Raw genomic sequence first — 14,884 nt, forward strand, 5'->3', positions numbered from 1 at the left:
TATAAAATAAATATTTATTTTGAAAAATCACACATCTAGACTTCTGTCATATGCTGGAAGGGTGACAAGGACCTGGCACCTGAGGTTTAAAAATAAAAAATACTAGTTCTATTACTCATACTATTGAAATTGTCATGAAAAATTCTAAAAAAATTGTGATGTATACAATACTATGATTTATGTCTCCAAAATGTTTCAAACAAAATATATAAAATCTTTACAATGATAAAAAAAAGACAAATTTATTGTACAAAGTATGACAGACTCTGTATAATAAAATAGTCATAAAAAATTCTAAAACAATGTATAATGTAGAAGATGCAATACAGACTTTGTATACTAAAATTTATCTTTTTATTTTCATGTACAAGTATTTATTTTAGTTAAAAAATTTAGAGAGCTAGATTATTGCATCTTCTATACTATACATTGTTTTCAGAATTGTTTATAACTATTTCAATAGTATTTTGAATTTTGAGAGCATTGAAATGATGTATTTTTATTTTTCAACTGATGGGTTTTTTTTTTAACCTGACGCCCTTCGAACAAGTGACAGGAGTCTTAGATGTGCTATTTTTCAAAATGGTGAATATTTTTATATTTTACATTTAAGAAATATAAAAATAAAAAATGTTCCACTAACTAGGCTGTAACTTAAAGCAAAGCCAATGAAACAAAAAGAAAAAGCCCACGGCGGGAGAAGAGCAGCAACACGCTCACGGATAGTGAAGTGTATATGGGCAGCTGAAAATTTGACTGAAAACACAAAAATGAATAGCCGTCTGTAATTTAGCAGTTTCTTTCATTTATTCTAAAACTTGATAGTATCGCTGCTCTATTATTATAAAATAGTTTTGGGTTTATTGGAATTTGCGCCAAGAGAGGTTGGCCTTTTCTCGAAGTATTTTATTTTTATATGTTTTCATTAAAAATTTAAGTAAATATATTCTTTATCGTAAAAATTAAAAAATAGACGCATGCAGCTCTCTCAGAGAGCGATTAGGCTTTCTTACCGCCCATTGAGAGAGCGGGTGGCCTAACCGCCCTCTCAGAGAGTGGGTAGGGCCTTCCTGCCCGTACGCTACACCTTAAGGGGCGGTAAGGGCCCTTGCCGCCCTCTCAGGAGGCGGCAAGGAGGCTGCCCGCCTACCCCCACCTCCTCCTTTCTTTATAAAAGGTTGAAAATTGAGAAAAAATCCTCATTTTAATCTAAAAAAAAGAGAAAGCTCTGAAGAGGGAGGAGAGGAAGAGAGCGCGGCGAAGCCCTGGTGCATTTGATCCGCGGATTTAAAGAGCATTTTTCGGTAATTTCTTATATACTTTTATTGTTGTTAATAAGTATAGTATCACTGTATGACATAGGGTTTAGAAAATATTGTATTTAGTAGAATATTGTCAACATTAATTACGACATGGTAGGATAGCAATTAAATACAGAATATTATTTGAGGTATGGTAGTTTTGAATATGTAGATTGTACAGAGTAATAATTGTAGGGTAGCATTCTGTGACATAGGAATTAGCACTGTATGACCTAGGGTTTAACGGTGTGACCTAGGGTTTAGGGTTTAGAAAATGCTAGTATACTGTCAATATTAATTCCGATATGGTAGGATAGCTATTAAATGTAGATTGTATAGAGTAATAATTATAGGTTAGTTTGGTTAGGGGTATTATTGAAGAACCTATTGTTAGGCATGAATCGGTGTCGGTAATTTTTTTAGTTTCGATACGTAGAAATATAGTTCGTCGGTCTTAACATTGGTTATATTTGCAGATGTTTTCAGGGATGGCAGATAAATTAATTTTTCAGATATATTATGGTGAGGATGAAATTATGTATGGTCATAACTGTGTAGATCTGTTTGGATTTCGTCATGTCATGAAGGGTCTTAGTAAAGCTAATGAGATGACCATTGCGAGTGTGTGCAAGTGGCTGATGCGGTTTTTCCAACTGGATCCGTAGCAACATAATCTTAATCTGAAAGCTGTCCTCAGCCGTGCTAGTCAGGGATATTTTGGCGAGCTTGTTCCGATCGAAGCTACATCAACTTAGAGGCAGTATATAGATATAACTTGTGAACGTGACATTCCTCTGATTTTGTTAGCTGAGGCATACCAGAAAGATCAAACAGAGGTAAACTCTGTGAAAGCAGTAGCGGGATCAAGTGAGGCAGTGGAAAATGAATCAGATCCGGTAAATATTGGGACCATGGCAGATGTTGGGGATATTCCTGAGATGCAACCGATGGGTATAGCCGATGAGGGGGAGCATATCCCTAGCATAATTGAAGAGATGGAGTTGGAGGACCAAGAGCTGGAGAAAGCCGTTGCCGATGGGAATTCATCTGACGAGGAGGGTAATGCTCCAGTGCCTGCGGAGTGGAGGGATTATGAATTTTCAAAGCTAATGGTTAGTGAGGCTGATCGGACACTGTGGCAGTTTCATGAATTTTCAAAGCTGGTGGTTAGTGCTATGTACCCTACAAAGGAGGCTGTTGTTGATGCAGTTAAATTCTAATCGCTGTCTCTTCGGAGGTAGTTCAAGGTTGTTAAATCCAGTAAAAGGGAGTATGATGTGAAGTGTTTGGTGACTCAATGTCCTTGGTGGGTGCACGCATTCAGAGAGAAATGGGTAGACTACTGGCAGTGCTCAATAGTCAGGGAACATAATTGTCACATTGAGGAAATAGAGTTTGTCCACCGGAACCTGTCATCTGCTTTTATTGCTAATGTTATGTATGGGAAGATTGTGGACAACCTAAGGTATGAGCCACGATCAATAATCCGTGCTATTGAGCAAATGTTCCAATATAAATAAACTATGCGAAGGCATGGAGGGTGAAACAGAAGGCTATTGAGATGAGGTTTGGAACATATGAAGATTCATATCACAATCTACCTCGTCAATTAGCCACAATATGTGGAAGGAACTTAGGCAGTTACTATGATATCAAGTATTACCCCTCCACTGATGCGGAGTACAGCGGGAAACGAGTATTGCAGCGTGCTTTCTTTGCATTCGCTTCAACTATCAAAGCATTTCGGTACTGTCGACCCATCATTTGCCTGGATGGAACATTCCTGACTGGGAAGTACAAAGGACAGATATTGTCTGCAATTAGGATCGACGGTAACAACCAAGTCCTACCACTGGGGTTTGCCTTCGTGGAGAGTGAGAACGGGGACAGCTGGTATTGGTTTCTTGAGCGGGTGAAACATGCTATTATTCCTGACTGGCTAGATGTGATTCATGATAGACATGCAGGGTTGTTGAAGGCTTTGCTGGATATGCAACATGAGAGTGTTCGATGGGGTGTTGCAGCACAGTGGCCCGACCTGAAGAGCAGGTGGTGCATGCATCATATGGGTGCGAACTTCTACAGACAGTTCAAAAACAAAGAGTTGATGAAGCTTTTCAAAAAATTATGCAGTCAAAACCAGCAACGGAAGTTCAATACCCTATTGGACCTCTCCCAGACAGCAGAGGTTGCACCCATTGGACCTCTCCCAACAGATACTCCTTAGATAGTAAGGATGTCAGGGTCAGCTATTAGGATACTCCTTAGATAGTAAGGAGGTCAGGGTCAGCTATTAGGAGCTTTTCACAGTGGATACGTAATGAGCCAAATAAAAAATAGGCTTTGCTGTACGATAGTGGTGGGACAAGGTATGGAGTAATGACAACAAATCTTGCAGAGGTTTATAACTGGGTCATACGAGGAATGAGGTCCCAACCACTCATTGGAATTGTAGAAGACATTTTGTATGGGACTTGTAAATACTTTATTGATCGGTATGCAGCTGCTAAAAATGTAATGGAGGATAATCGTATGCTTTATGGACAGATGCTATGTGAGTATATGGAGAAGGCCACAAAGAAGGCACACATGCATCGCGCTAATCAAGAGAGGACTGCCAGAGCACAGGTTCAGTGTCCTGTGCTAGGATAAGGGTCGTAGGGGTGGAAGACGTGAGCGGCATGTGCAAGAGTGCGTGCTTAGGAGTGGGACATGCATTTGTACTTGTCAGAAGCCACAATTACTTCACAAACCTTGTACACACATCATAGCTGTGTGTGCGGAGCACAATATGCTTCCTAGTCAATATGTTTCAAAGTATTTTATGAAGGAACAGATACTGAACACCTGGAATCATGAGCTGTATGGTTACGGCATTTTTGACAATTTTACAAGTAATGCAGGCCCTTCACGAATATATGTGCCTGATTTGGAAAAGATGAAGAACGCACCGGGCCGTCGACAAACTCGCCGGATTCACAACGATATGGATGAATCCGAGGTGGGTCCTAGGGTCAAGCGATGCAGCCAGTGCAATGAAACAAGTCACACGTACAAGTATTGTCCTAAAAATGCAACTGTTGTGTAGGTGAGTATTGCGACGCATTCTAGTGTGATTGTATTTAGCGTACCTTGCTGTTTTATTTGTACTTTGTTGTATGGCATTTTAACCTTTCATTTGTAAGTACATGTCGCAATATATTCATATTGCATATAGTTGTAAAGTGAATTTCCATTCAATATATATTGTTCTTGTCTACATGTTGCAATATATTAATGTACATGTCGTTTAAATGCATATATGGCGGACCCTGCGACCCCCGAGCTTCTCGACCCTGCAATGGACAAGAAGCACCATAGCTTCTTGTCCGCCGTACACCAGACGAAGTTAGGAGTGTTCCGACCACGTGGCCCTGGAGAACTACTTACGGTCGACGATCGGTGGAAGCACAGGTAAGTCGATACTTTCATACGCATGTGCCGATTCATTTATGTATTGCATCCTCCAGTTTATTTATATTCGCAATGGTGCAGGTTGGCAGCAGCGGGACTCCTACCGCTTTGTCGTTTGGTTGAGGCCCGATCGACGGAGAAACCCGAGGCAGCGGCGCGTCGTTTCTATTTTGACTGCTCGCTGATAGCAACACTGGTTGATTGATGGAGGCCAGAGACACATACTTTCCACCTCCCCTGCGGTGAGATGACCCCGACCTTGCAGGATGTAGCCTACCTCTTAGTCTTACCTTACGCGGGAGCTGCGGTTGGAGTCATTGACATGGATGCTGACTGGATCAACGTCATGCATCAGCGCTTTGGCTTGGTTGAGCGGACAGACGATGCAACCCCCTACATGCCTGAGTTCTTATCTGATCCACGAGAGCCAACGAATAAGTGGATCCTACAGTTCCAAGTACCGTGCAATGCAACCTCTCATTTACTATTCGAGTATCTAGTTGTGTTCCTTATTATCACTTGTCATACTTGCAGCTGGCGTACATGCACCCGTAGGTCAACGTGTACTCGGTGTCCAGGCATTTGGAGGCCTATCTGCTTTGGCTGTTCGGCTGGGTTATGTTCACCGGCGGCCAAGGCCATCTGGTTGCGGGGACCCTTGTGCCGTACGCTATGTTGATAGCGGATACTATTGGCGAGGAGGTACCGCAGTTCAGTTGGGCATCTATTGTCCTTGTTGTGACGTATCGGGCGTTGTGCGACGCGTACACGAAGAAGGAGCCACTTACCACTTTTGCTGGGTGTCCACTTCTTCTGCAGCTGTGGTCCTACGAGCGGTTCACCATAGGCCGGCCAGTGGAGGACCGCTCCCCGTACCCTGAGGAATGGTACGACGAGCCCGAGGAGGACGCGCCTACCATGGCCTCGCTTTGGTGTCGATGCTGGGTATGTACTTTTTTTAATACTTCAATTGGCACATGTTATTGTTATGGATGGAGATCATGTTGTCACATGTATTTCTAATGAATTCTAACGATGTTGTCACACAGCCACACTAGGCACATGAGCAGCCTCGCAGCGCTTATGAGCATTTTCCGTCGTAGTTCGACCAGCTTCGTCCGGACGACATGGTATGGTAGCCATACATCTTATTGGCCGTCCAAGGCCGTGCGGGTTTGGGTCTGTCTCCATTATGTACCCGAGACGAGGAGTACTGGCTTACGAAGACACCGCTTATCTTCGACATCTACATCAAGGAGTATTCACCGCATCGCGTCATATAGCAGTTTGGCCGCCACTAGGCTTTCACTCTCGTCCACATTCGCACTATTCCAGTGTACGTCCATAGGTAAATATAAAGAATTAAATGATTTATAACATTCGTCTTATTGTCAATTCTATTTAACATGGTTCACTTTCAGGTATACACGTAAGGGCCAGCCAGCTGGCAACCTCTGGGTAGATCGCTTGGCCCCGTACATCTTAGCATGGGCCCAAGCCCTTCAAGATGTCGTGGAGGAGGCGCGTCACTTCGACGCGCGGAGCTTTGAGGACTACCTATGATGGTACATGCCACATACACGTACGTACACGTAAACGGGTCACCTACACCCCAGAGTGTGTCCAGCCCACGTCGCGTCGACTACGGAGGCATACCAGGTCCATTGGGACGAGGACGCTGTATTGGCGGTATGTGTAATTTACATCTCATTTCAGTACTTCATACTCGCGTAACAACGACTATAAATTGAAATTGTTATTTCTTGTTTGTTTCCACAGACCGATATCATTTATGATATCCATAGGGACGCAGCTGGTACCATGGACCACCTCAGGCAAGGGGTGCACCTCAGTGCGTCGGATGTAGCGGGGTTCGTCAAGCGGGTTTTCGACAGGACCGCGCGGGCCTTGAAGCTTACCTCTTGCCGGTCCACCACGGACATCGCAGGAGCGCCTCCCAGGTCTAGTGGGGTCCACGCCGAGTCGTCTAGGAGGTCTGATGTGCACCGTCGTTCATCGGTGTCGGCACCCATACGACCCCTTTTACCACGCCATGCAGGCCCGGACCCAATAGGTACGGATTTTTATTCGCACGGCGTTTAAATATATTTGTTCCTTACTGGTGCATTGATTTTAAACAAATATTAGGTGCACCTACACACGCCTCAACGCAACCGCGTAGACCGAGCACTGTGCCTCCACCCTCAGGTACTGGGCGACACTACATTCCCGTATTCAATATATTCAACAGTATATCTAATATTTTCCACAGGTTAGTTCGGTGATGAGGTCGGCCCGTCTTTAGCTGCCCCACGACCGATCCCACCACCGCCGTTCGACCCCTACTACGGCACACCCGCCTAGCCATCTTTTACTGCACCAACATACCACACAGGTACAATAGTGCATTTTATACAACTACTTTCATTTCCACATTTTCCATATGTTGTAATACATTTATTTGTTCATAGACCCCTCCAGCCAGTACACATGGACGCCCGTGAATCCTTCGCAGTCTTCGTACCCTAGTTAGGAGGATGAGCCTGGGTCGGACCTCTCGTATGACCTCATGCGGGACTTCTTCGGGGGCACACCAGACTACAACATCCTCCAGCAGTCCAAGGTACCCAGTGCTCCACTTCAACTTTAACCATGAAATGACAACATATTTCTCAGTGCGTAGGCTTTAGACAAGAAGTGACAACACGGGACAGCTTTTACCAAAAATTTAATGACAACACATGTACCTTGACACATGGAATCTCTGTCCAGCATCAATGCCACAACTTTCCCATTCTTCAAGATGGAATCCAATGCTCCTGCCACCCTCTAAGCCCTTCCACCCACTCCTTTCTTCAAGAGGGAATCCAATGCTCCTGCCTCCCCCCACCATAAATAACCCAACCTCCATACATTGATGCACCACTCATTTCTCAGTTCTCTCAACTGCAATGTCTTTCTCAACTCCACCAAACTCACCCAAGAAACATTGGGGATTTTCATCCCTTCCTCAAGGGATCGAACCACCGATGTGCTTCTGTGGTGACTGTTGCAGGCTTCACGAGTCGCAGGACATCTCATACATCTATGGACTACGCTTCTTCATATGTGCTAACTACCAATACGATAAGTCTCAACATGGACCATATGAGTATCCACCGGTATAGCAACAAATATCAGCCACATCTTTACCGATTTCACACCCTGTTTTACTAACCTCTCATCTTGTTCTATTTGTTCAGTTCCCTCCATCGATTTGTGATTTTATTCAATGGCTCGACATTGAACAAAATGAGGACCAGAAGCGGTAGGTCGACATGACCATGAGGTGGAGGAGGGAAGCTTACGCACGTCGGGAGTACGAGCAACAGCAAGAGCAACTACGCCTGAAGCAGTAGAAAGAAGAGCGCGTGAGGAAGGAAACGCAGGACCATACCGCGGCTCAGGCTCGGGAGACTGAGAGGGCAAGGAAGCGGGAGATGGCCCGTCGCGCTAAGGCGGCAGGTCCCGATGCCCTGCGAAAGGGAAAATATCCTAGGTGCACTCAGTAGAGAGTATCTAATGTAACCCGACATGTTTCTACTCCCTAAGGCATGTTATGATTAGGAGCGACGCACTAATAAGTATGTCTTTGTACGAACCATACATGCCACATTTTTTTCTCGTCATGTCGTCGTGGTTATAGTCTCATGTAATATTTTCCACCATATGTTTAATCTTATGTTTGTCGCTGTTTGCAACCTCATTCTCGTGTAATATGCTGCGAGTGCTTCACATATACAATTTATTCACAAATATTGATTTTTTATCCTCCGAATAATACGTAAACTACTCCAAATTCTTGATTTCCCAATATAGCGATTTTAGTACTCTTCAACCATTTTAATTCCAAATTTTGTAAAATACCTATTTCAAATATTGAGCAACATTATACAGTACATTTTGCAACTTTTAAAAAATAAAATATCATAACCGCCCCCTAGGAGGACGGCAATGCTACTAACCGCCCTCCCACTGGGCGGCAAGGCTTCCTAACAGCCCTCTCAGGAGCTGCAGGCGCCTATTTTTACAATTATTGCAACGAGAAATCTATTTATTTAATTTTTTAATAAAAAAATATAAAAAAAACTTGACCTTTCTCTATCTAGGCCTGGCTTTTCTAAACCAGCCTTCTCTGGGCTTGGGCCGACATGACTTTCTCTTGGTTAAATTTTGTTCATTGCTCTGATTTTTTTTTTCCCTAAGAGTGATCAATGTGAAGTATAAAGTTACGTGCTATGCGCTGAGTTATAGCTGATAGGTAAAATATTAAGAAAATATGTATTTTTACACTTCTTTACAACATAATTTATCATTGCACTTTAATTTGAACTTGAAAGAAGTTATAAATGATTGAAACCATTGACCTCATACTTTTAATTGTCTTTTTTTATATATATGTTTGGCTAGTTGGAAAGTAAGGCCTTATGCATATAATTTTTTATATATATCTTTTTTCATTTAAGCAATCAATCAGTTTTTTATGTAGAATAAGCATATAGTGTTTCAATTTTTTCTGAGATTGAAGTAGTTGGGATCAGGAGACAATGTCTTACAAATAAATTATATTTGTCGTTTTGATTTCTCATAATTATATTTGTGGTTTTGATATGTATAATACACTCATGTGGGTAGCCTTGTGTGGATTGACGTGAATCAAATTTGCGAGAAATTTGCTAAGAATTGGTTGTTAGTTTTGTTCATGTGCAGGTGTGTCCTGAGGGTAGACATAGTCGGTCACAGGATCGTGACTAGTTTCAGAGAGAAACTAAGGTCAAGAGAGTTAAAAGGTCACGCAGAATGTTCGAACTAGGGATATGTGAAGAGGATCATATTACGAGACGTGCATGGAATATATAATAACTATGGTGTGATAAAAATAGATTGCATTATGAGATGTACACGTGAGGTGTACAGTATATGGTGTGGCGAGGCGTCATTGGCGGCGTATGGAATGAAAGTTTTTTTTATTCCGTGGAGCATGAGTGTATGTATGCAATGGACTAAAAAGAAAAGAAAACAAAAGAAACTGTACTATGCCCTGTATTGTGCAGGTGGGGCGCTGGTGCTAGCATGGCAACCCAACTCAGGTGGCCCTGGTGGGGTGAGGGTGCGCGCAGGAGACGCGCGGCCTGGCGCGATGCCGGCCTAGCGGCGTGCAGCCCAGGCACGGCACACGCAACAGACTCCGTGGCCGAGTGGGCCGTGGCCCAGCTTGGGAGGCGGCACGCGCGACTCGGCCCAGACGAAGAGCAGGGTGTCAGCCCAGTCACGGTCAGGCTGAGTTGAAGGCCCAGAGCCTGTCAGATGGGTTGGCGGACGTGTGTTGGTCGACGTGGTCATGTAGGATCTGTAGCGACTGGAAATAAAAAGGATCTGTTGTCGGGCGTGGAACAGGGCCCGAGACCCGATAGATTTGATAGGATTATATTAGAAAAAATTTTGGGTTTCGAGAGGGAAAATTTTAGTGATAATTTAAGAGGCATCTTGTAAATTCATACATACAACCCGTGCTTTTCGTATTTTATCGTTTCATGTTAATTTTTCGGTGGATCTTTTGGTTGTCACAATTTATCTTGGTTTGATCCATACAAAATCATCATAGAGCATCAAGGTAAAGTTCTGAACAGTTTGGTTGGTGAGTTTTTTTAATTCTTGCATAATTGCAATATTAGGATTTAATATATATTTTTGTCACCATTTGTTATAGTCTATTTGCAAAATTCATAGATCCGATTGACTTTATTATCATTGGAATAGGTTTGTATGGTTGTCTAATTTCTTAAGTAAAAATTTGAGGCCAATCGGATAGCGGATCTTTCTGTACATTATTTTTAGTGACGTGATAGCAATCTGTCCCGAACTGATTTCGAGATTAAATTGAATACTATTTTGTTAGGATGAATTAAAATTAAATTTAACTTCCGCAATCATTCAATCCCCTATAATTGTATATTTTGCGCATAATCGATCATATACTTGTATACTAATATTGTCGAAAAAATACAGTTGCACATGCAGAGAATACCCGCACATGCAAATTATAGATGCATGCTCCTTGGCTAAAACCTTTACTTGGCCCTATCAATATATTTTATAGATTAGGGGCCTTTCGTGTTTGGACCATTCTGATGTGATGAGCGGGACTTCAACCTTCATCTTCCATACATATGTCGTTCATCTGCTAGGACTTTATCATTAGAGCTTTGTAAGAGGTTGTTTGGCTGATTTGTGAGTGCCTCTACACGTGGAATTTTTGATGGTCTATTTTTTCTTGTGGGATTGTGTTTCAAGTCATGATTGTTGCACGAAGCCATATACATTTACCTATATTATCTTGCATTTAACTACTTGAGCCAAAAAGAAGCTTTTGTTACCCCATGTTCATCTTTTCCGAAGTGGCAAAGACCAAAGATCTCCTTCTTTATGTTTTCCTTTTGTACGGTCAGCGCATGCTCTAACTTGGTTTGGTTGAGAAAGACTTGAGTTGACTGCACTCTACTGCATGCATGTCCAATTGGCTGTAGCAGTGTAACCCTACGCAATAATTCACTCTAGATTCCGCAGAGATATCATCTAGAACGATTAAAAATTGTCCAAGTGTCTGATTACGTCTCTTACTGCATACGTACACCGATTACGTCACCCTAGATTCTACACCATTCCCCCTTTTTTTTGGCTTCTTTTTCTGTACTCCTAGCCGCCAGAATCGAAATATATTCCGCGTTTAACCTACGGTCACTAATCCGTTTCAGTTTCCTCACGAAGATTTTTGTGTGTGTATTTGTGTGTGAATTACGTGTGTTGAACAAAAGGACGTTCAGCTTTGGCCATGGTAAAGGTGCTGAGGTGGTCGACGTGCATCTTTGTATAAAGAGAAAGGGAAGTTCACAAAGCTGGCATTGCATCTGTGAACAGGATCCTTCTGCATCATGGTCCGAAAGCTACCGATCGATCAACAATGGAGATGCCCATGACGACCCTGCACACATAGCGTTATCACTTATCATCAACAAATAAATGGTTGCAATGAGCACTTCCATCATTAAGACTGTAAAGATAGTAGTCGACGACCTGTATACTGCAGTACAATGAATTTTAACATGTTTAGGTCAGAAGAAGCTGGTAAAAACAAAGTCTCGAACTCGAACAGAACCTCTTCAGACACAAATCAGTTCTTCGCGACGGCGCACGTGATGATTTATCGAAAAATAAATCGAGACCAAGAGATCAGAGAAGCTTCTCCCATGAATAGCTTTTCCATAAAGTTCAACTTGCACAGACACTAATTATCCAACAATTCGCCGTGCTGCTTATTCTAGTGGCAGTTTGCTTCGTCTGTGGCCACCGCACTACTCTTCTTTCTGCTAGCAAACCACTGAACCAATTAAGATTCAGCCTGTTCTTCCTTAAGAGCATGTACAATGGTGTGTTTAAAGAAGATGCTTATGGAAAAATTGTTTTTTCTCAACTGCACTGGCATATGTGTTTAGACGGAGGATAAGATGTTTACTTAAGCACCGGTGTTTGCATTAAAAGTTATGTAGGTGCCTAACATTCTTTTTCTTTAGCACCTAATATTGTTCATGCCTTTATTCTTGTCGTCCCAAAGCCTATATATCTTGTAATGGCGACCTGAACCTTTCACAAAAAAGAAAGGACAAAAAACTGATCTCTTTTTCTAAACTTTGCTCATAAACTACTCGATCACTACCTGGAATCGTTGTTATCCAGCATGCATGAACATGCAGAGAACTTTCAGTTTCATCTTTCATGTCGATCATTTTAGGTGAGTCTTGGCAGTTCACACAAACTAGGTAGCTACCCGTCGCGTATATATAGATAGGAGCTCTGGGCCAGACACAACAGTGCTGATACACCATCAATAATCATCTCGCCACCATGAGCAACGGCAAGGTGTACGCCACGGTGGTGCTCATCAGGCTGATCTATGCCGGCATGCACATACTCACCAAGGCGGCCTTCAACGAGGGCACCAGCACCACGGTCTTCGTCTTCTACAGGCACGCCGTCGCCGCCATCTTCTTGTTGCCCTTCGCGTTCTTCCTTGAGATCAGGTAGCCATTATATGGTTGTTTCACTCTCCATTGATGTGTGCCTTCTGCAAGCCATCATGAAAGATGGAGCTGTTCATCTGGAGTCCTATATTTTGCAGGAAGCGATCGGCACCACCCCTGACGTTCAAACTCTCTGCCAAGATCTTTGTCCACGCCTTCTATGGGTATGCTAGTGCTTTGACTGAAGAATGTGTTGCTCTTCTGAAGCATAACTGCAATATTTCTGATCGTATCGCTGAAATACTAAGCGGTTTGTGTTCTTTGGTCAGTATGGCTGGAACGATAAACTTGTACAGCATGGGTCTGAATTATGCTTCGGCAACCTCTTCATCGGCTATCTTCAACATCGTACCGGTGGTCGCATTCATCTTGGCTGTCATGTTCAGGTCAGAGACATGAACCAAAAACGACAGATTATTTTCTTCTGTAATATTTCGCTTCAGTGACAAGTATGTCACTACTCTGAACGTTCTTCCATTGCCCGGTCGACAGGATGGAGACCCTGAACCTGAGGAGCGTCCATGGCATGGCCAAGGCCTCGGGGATACTCCTCTGCGTCGGAGGCGTCATCGTGCTGGCGCTGTACCAGGGCCCCGACCTCAAGTCCTTGAACCACCACCAGCTCCTCAGCCACCACACGAGCGCCGCCGCGGCGCACGCGCATTCCAAGAAGGACTGGGCACTGGGGATATTTCTGATGACAACATCGGTCGTGATCTGGTCTCTCTGGACGGTGCAGCAGGTAATCAGAATCTGACCTCCAGTTTATGTTCAAGCGCCTGAATTTTGTGGTACGGTAATGATGTTGCGTTGCTCCAATCAGGGGCCTTTGTTGCTGGAGTACCCTTCCAAGCTCCTGAACACGACGCTGCAGTGCGTCTTCGCGAGCGTGCAGTCGTTTGTCATCGCCCTAGTCATGGAGAGGGACTTCTCGCGGTGGAAGCTCGCCGGCGGCGTCAGCCTCGCCTCTGTGCTCTTCACGGCAAGCACTCGCCCGGTTGACAAACACTGATCAGATGAGGTTTCTCGGCATGTCAGTGCTTACGATGCGTGCTTGTTCCAGGGCATCGTCGTGGCCGCGATCTCGTACTACCTGCAGATCTGGGTGATCGAGATGAAAGGGCCCGTGTTCCTGTCCATGTCGATGCCGCTGAGCCTCATCTTCACCATGGCCATCGCCTCGCTCTTGCTGGGAGAGGACGTCAGCCTCGGAAGGTACCACCACTACGTCACATCGCATCCATCACATCACCACCCACATCGATCACAAGAATCAAAAGAAATCCGTCCTCTCGTGCCTCTCCTTTTGACTTGTGCACGGCGCGGCGCCCCTCGCAAGTGGCACCGTGCCGAGGTTGCAAGCAAGCAACGGGTGTAGGGGCGGGCAACGAGCTGAAGCGGCCCCCGAACAGATCGAGTTCTGTCCGGTCACTTCGCTGTCTTCTTCTTCTTCTTTTTTGCGAGCCTAACCCAGCCTGCTGTCTCCTGCGCGTCTGTGGACGCAGCATTATCGGCAGCGCGCTGCTCGTCGCCGGCCTCTACAACGTGCTGTGGGGTAAGAGCATGGAGGTGGAGCAGGGGGCGGACGAGACGCGGAGCAGCGCCGACGACGGGCACGTGGAGAATGCGGCGGCGGTACGGCCGGAGGCAGGGGAGGAGGAGAAGCGCGGCGGGACGTGCGACGCGGCGGACAAAGCCTGACGCGTACGTGCGTGCGAACGATGCGATCTGGTGATTCTTGCCGTCGATCTTTGGAGACCGGTGGGTGTTCGTACGATGACTGCAGAAATGATGCGGGCAAGATCAGACACTGGTGTCCGATCATCTGAAAAACGATTCTTCGGCTGTTCATCACCACATGTATGTAGTATTAAGTATTGTTTGTGTATTGAGAATTTGAGGTGGACATCACATGAAGTTGTAAGTGATGACCGAATGAATCTAGTGGTTTTTTTTTTTTAAAGTTCATATTACAACCATCAATCTGATTTTCAACCGTCAACTCTGAGACCA

General features: G+C 44.2%; 1 protein-coding gene across 1 annotated transcript; it reads left to right on the forward strand.

Moving 5' to 3' along the window:
• Positions 1 to 12,464: 12,464 nt before the first annotated feature.
• On the forward strand, positions 12,465 to 14,884 carry LOC133891884 (WAT1-related protein At5g64700-like). Its single transcript, XM_062332586.1, has 7 exons — positions 12,465 to 12,871; positions 12,970 to 13,035; positions 13,141 to 13,257; positions 13,364 to 13,613; positions 13,695 to 13,853; positions 13,935 to 14,086; positions 14,377 to 14,884. Exons 1-7 carry the CDS (start codon positions 12,696 to 12,698, stop codon positions 14,570 to 14,572), a joined length of 1,116 nt encoding a protein of 371 aa, XP_062188570.1. The 5' UTR covers positions 12,465 to 12,695; the 3' UTR covers positions 14,573 to 14,884.

This window comes from Phragmites australis, chromosome 15 (genome assembly GCF_958298935.1).
Source record: "Phragmites australis chromosome 15, lpPhrAust1.1, whole genome shotgun sequence".
Taxonomy (NCBI): domain Eukaryota; kingdom Viridiplantae; phylum Streptophyta; class Magnoliopsida; order Poales; family Poaceae; genus Phragmites; species Phragmites australis.